This window comes from Lactuca sativa, chromosome 4 (genome assembly GCF_002870075.4).
Source record: "Lactuca sativa cultivar Salinas chromosome 4, Lsat_Salinas_v11, whole genome shotgun sequence".
In the NCBI taxonomy this organism is placed as follows: Eukaryota; Viridiplantae; Streptophyta; class Magnoliopsida; order Asterales; family Asteraceae; genus Lactuca; species Lactuca sativa.
Window position 1 is genome coordinate 127,261,135 of NC_056626.2, and position 4,646 is coordinate 127,265,780.

Below are 4,646 nucleotides of genomic sequence, written 5' to 3' on the forward strand. Positions count from 1 at the left end.
AAAAGAAATTAAGATAAACCTTTGTTTTTTTTTTTTTTCAAAAATCTTAAAGATTTTTATGTCGATATTCCTAAATTTTTTTTTATTATGTATCTAAAGTAAAGATTTTTATGTCGATATTCCTAAATTTTTTTATTATGTATCTAAAGTAGTAATACAATAAACTTGAAGGAAACGACGACTTATTGAGTTAATTGAAAAGTGAAAACAAACAAAACCAAAACTGCAGATCACGAGCAATCCTCATTTCTTGGTCGCGTCCTTCCGTAAATTGCCATTTCCACCCCTAAGCATATGTATATAATCCAATTACCCCTTACTATTTTAAAGCTTACACTAGCTGTAGAACCTTTTCACAACTTTTACTCTTTTAGATGATTTTTCACTTAATCGTCGATCGATAATTTTCACCAAAACTTCTTTTGAATTTGTCAAAGTTAACATCTTTGGAAGTAACAAGTTCAATGAAATAATCACTTAAATCTAGATAATCGCTCTTACAAAACTATGTAAATCGTCAAACCTATAAGGTTTGTTAAAATATAATTTTATTTTAAGGTTTCTGTGATATTATAGCTATATTTATATACTCAAGCAATAATGCACAACATAACCCAAATAATAAAATTATAAATACAGCTATAAATATATCACATTACACGAGAAAACATTATTATTTTACTCAAGCAAGTGCTTTGACAACATCACCCTTCATGATCATAACTCAACATTTTGTATGCTCATTTGGCCGACTTGGTTTTCTTAACGTATTCAAAACAGTCGTATTCATTATAACAATCGAGAAGATAACCTGTGCACATTTATTTTGAAAGTGACATGGAGACATTACAAGTAAAAGCCAACCTCAAGGGGTAACAAGTGTAATATTTTCTATTTATAGTAATATTCAACAGTCGTCACCACCATTCGCCCACTTCCCCTTTTCTTTGGATTTCTTGAAAGTTGAAACCCAACGCCCTTGTCACCAACAGTTAGTGCATACTGGTCTCTTTCTCCAGAGCTCCTGACTCTTAATTAAATCTCACATGGTTTTCCGCCAAAAAGCAAAATAAACAAATCCCACTTGATTGTTCAGTCTTTTCGTCTTCCTCATTCTATTCTGACCATTTTTTGGGAATCAAGATTTTCTTCAAGTTTTTAATCGACTGAAATTTGTGAAAGGTTCGAAGAAAAATGTCTTTGAACATTCCATCTCCAACAGAAGCCAGTGTCATCTCTTTCTTGGACACTTCCAAATCCAACACCCACCTTCTCAAGCTTCAAGGTGTTGTTTTACTTACCTAAAATCAAATTTTAGCAAAACCCCTGTATTAGTTTAACTAAGCTTACACAATATGTTCATCTTTGATATCTGCAATGTAGATTATGAATTTATGATTTCAGTGGTTGTTTTCTATGGGCATTGATTAATTTGTGTCCTTTGGTGTTTTGGTAGGTGGGTTCTCTTTTAAGAGGAAAGATAGTAAGGTAACATGTGGAAAGGGGATCCAATGCGCGGCGGCGCCACCTCCTTCGGCATGGCCGGGAACGGCTGCTGTTCAGCCGGGGACTAAGAACTGGAATGGCCCTAAACCTATTTCAATCATTGGATCCACTGGTTCCATTGGGACCCAGGTGAATTTTGAATTCTTTCGTTTCACTTCATGATTTTGCATATGGTATCTCTTCGATTCGTTTGATTATTTTTAGTTCTTGATGAACAGACACTAGACATTGTCGCCGAACACCCAGATAAATTCAAAGTTGTAGCACTTGCTGCTGGCTCAAATGTCACACTTCTTGCAGATCAGGTAACTAAATCGAATATTAATTTGGTGTTCGAAAGGTTTCTCTTTTGACATTCTACACCTTTTCGCAGATCAAAGCTTTCAAACCACAGTTAGTTTCTATGAAGAACGAGTCGTTGGTTAGTGAACTCAAAGAAGCTTTGTCCGGAGCCGATTACATGCCTGAAATTATTCCCGGCGACGAAGGTGTTATTGAGGTCAGTGTCCATTTTCCTCCATCGTTTCAAGCTTCTGCTACTTAAAAATCCGTCAGATTACTCACCGGAAACTTCTTCGACTCCAATTCAGGTTGCCCGTCACCCAGATTGTGTTACCGTAGTCACCGGAATAATGGGTTGTGCTGGTTTAAAGGTTCATCTTCATATTCTCTGATTTCTGTCGTTAATGGGGTCATCTTTTTGGGTCATATCACATATTCTAAGCATTCATTCAACGTTTTCATGCAATAATTTTGTGTTCTCGTTTCTTAGCCGACAGTTGCTGCCATTGAAGCAGGGAAAAACATCGCATTAGCAAATAAAGAAACCTTAATCGCCGGAGGTCCCTTTGTTCTTCCTCTTGCACATAAGCATAACGTTAAGATTCTTCCTGCAGATTCAGAACATTCTGCTATATTTCAGGTACAAAAACCGTTTAAATCATTTAGTATACAAGTTATACATTTATAAACCATTCTTTTTCTTAACATGAACGATCTCAATGTGGTGGTTTTCAGTGTATACAAGGCTTCCCTGAAGGTGCTCTAAGGCGTATAATCTTAACTGCATCTGGAGGTGCTTTCAGGTATAGTAAACTTTAAAACTTACCTCTAAAATTGACGACAAAATTTGGTTTAATCATCATGGAATTATTGTTTTAATCTCATGGTTTTTGTTTAGGGACTGGCCTGTTGAAAAACTGAAAGAGGTTAAAGTTGCAGATGCGTTAAAGCATCCAAACTGGAGCATGGGGAAAAAGATCACAGTCGACTCTGCCACACTCTTCAACAAAGTAAATCTTGATTTCTACTATTTATTGTTAATTGAAATTGCTAATCGAAAGACAAAATTAATTCCATTTATTTTGACAGGGTCTTGAAGTTATTGAAGCTCATTATCTTTATGGATGTGATTATGACGACATTGACATCGTTATTCACCCTCAATCTATCATCCATTCCATGGTCGAGACACAGGTAAAGTAATCACTCAAATAACTAAATGATCCCTAAGCACAGTTGGTTCTGGTCAAGGGTTCAAGTCTCAGCAACTGTTGGCCCGACATTATGTCTTGCCACTTAGCAGTGTACTTGATTTACATCTCACATTATGCTTTAGTGGCAGCGTGAGCCAGTTCAGGGGTTGCTGGAAGAATAATTTTTTTTTTTGCAGAATACAAAACAACTTAATGAATTTTTACAATTTTTTCGGATTATGAACTTTTAGGACTCGTCGGTCTTGGCACAACTAGGATGGCCCGACATGCGGTTGCCGATCCTATATACATTGTCATGGCCCGATAGAATACACTGCTCTGAGATTACATGGCCCCGCCTCGATCTTTGCAAGTACGTAACATGTTTTAAGAGTAATTTGTTCTAAATCACGTATATATCGGTTTTATATTCTATATTTGTGTCCCACATCAACTAGACAGTGTCTGTTAGATCTGTCTCCATATATGTTAGAGTCTACCATCTACCATCTGGTCTCTTTTAGAAAGAAAATCAAGAACTCTACATATCTGACATTCTAATTAATATAGGTTGGGATCGTTGACATTCAAAGCTCCAGACAATGTGAAATACCCGTCGATGGATTTGGCTTATGCCGCCGGGCGAGCTGGTGGTACGATGACCGGAGTTCTTAGTGCCGCCAATGAGAAAGCGGTTGAAATGTTCATTGATGAAAAGTAAGTGGTTTGTATGTGTTTGTTGATTGGATTAAGAAATAATTAATATTGTGGTTGGTAATTAATGTGATGGTTAATTTGGTGTTTTTCAGGATTAGCTACTTGGATATATTCAAGGTGGTGGAGTTGACTTGTGAGAAGCATCAATCAGAGTTGGTGACAGCGCCTTCACTTGAGGAAATCATACATTACGATTTGTGGGCTCGAGAGTATGCTGCAAATGTCAAGGCTTTAACTCCAGCTCTCGTATGAACCAACATCTTGGATGCAACAGGATGACGATCAATGGTGTTAGGTTGTTCATTCAAACCAGGAATAAATGTTGTAGTATTTGTCATTTAATGGAAAAATATTTGGAATCAATTTTTTTTTTTAAAAAGTAATCTTTTTTTTTTTAAATTTTTATCATAGTATTTAATAGTTTGTAGATAGTTGTTCAAGTCATGATAAAACTTTGATAACAAAACGGTTAGAATAAATTAAAAAAAAAAACTTTTTAGGATATCAATAATAAGCTATAGTATATATGTGGAAATAGTTAAAGGTGCGTTTGGTCATGTTTGTTTTCCATACTTTTTTCTTTACAAATTGAAATCTTTGAAAGCAGCTTAGTATTTTTTTTCTTACACATGGATCATTTTTATAATTTTTTATTACACATGGATCATTTCTATAATCATACTATTAGACAAGGACAATTTTTATAATTTTACTACTACACATTTGGACACTATACATAATTCTGCAAATGAATAAAACAATGGCCATTTATGTAATTCTTGCATTAGAGAATTGTAGTTTGATGAACAATACACGATATTTGCTAAACATTATCTAGGTAATATGTCATATATTATATTATTTGAAATAACAAAATAATATAAAAATAAAACTGATATAAGATACATCAAACATGTTTTTAAATTTTCTATAATGAAAAATGAAAAC

At 34.7% G+C, this 4,646-nt stretch overlaps 1 protein-coding gene across 1 annotated transcript; it reads left to right on the forward strand.

Annotated features, from left to right (window-relative positions):
* The first annotated feature begins 914 nt into the window (after positions 1-914).
* Positions 915-4,061, forward strand: LOC111891680 (1-deoxy-D-xylulose 5-phosphate reductoisomerase, chloroplastic). Its single transcript, XM_023887750.2, has 12 exons — positions 915-1,285; positions 1,457-1,635; positions 1,725-1,811; positions 1,880-2,005; positions 2,097-2,159; positions 2,279-2,428; positions 2,524-2,591; positions 2,687-2,798; positions 2,878-2,982; positions 3,233-3,354; positions 3,552-3,698; positions 3,791-4,061. Exons 1-12 carry the CDS (start codon positions 1,195-1,197, stop codon positions 3,948-3,950), a joined length of 1,410 nt encoding a protein of 469 aa, XP_023743518.1. The 5' UTR covers positions 915-1,194; the 3' UTR covers positions 3,951-4,061.
* Positions 4,062-4,646: the final 585 nt, after the last annotated feature.

Coding starts and splice junctions, on each gene's coding strand:
- LOC111891680 (XM_023887750.2), top strand. CDS start 1,195: ATGTCTTTGAACATTCCATCTCCAACAGAAGCCAGTGTCATCTCTTTC. Junction 1,812..1,879: donor TCACACTTCTTGCAGATCAG/GTAACTAAATCG, acceptor ACCTTTTCGCAG/ATCAAAGCTTTCAAACCACA. Junction 2,006..2,096: donor GCGACGAAGGTGTTATTGAG/GTCAGTGTCCAT, acceptor ACTCCAATTCAG/GTTGCCCGTCACCCAGATTG.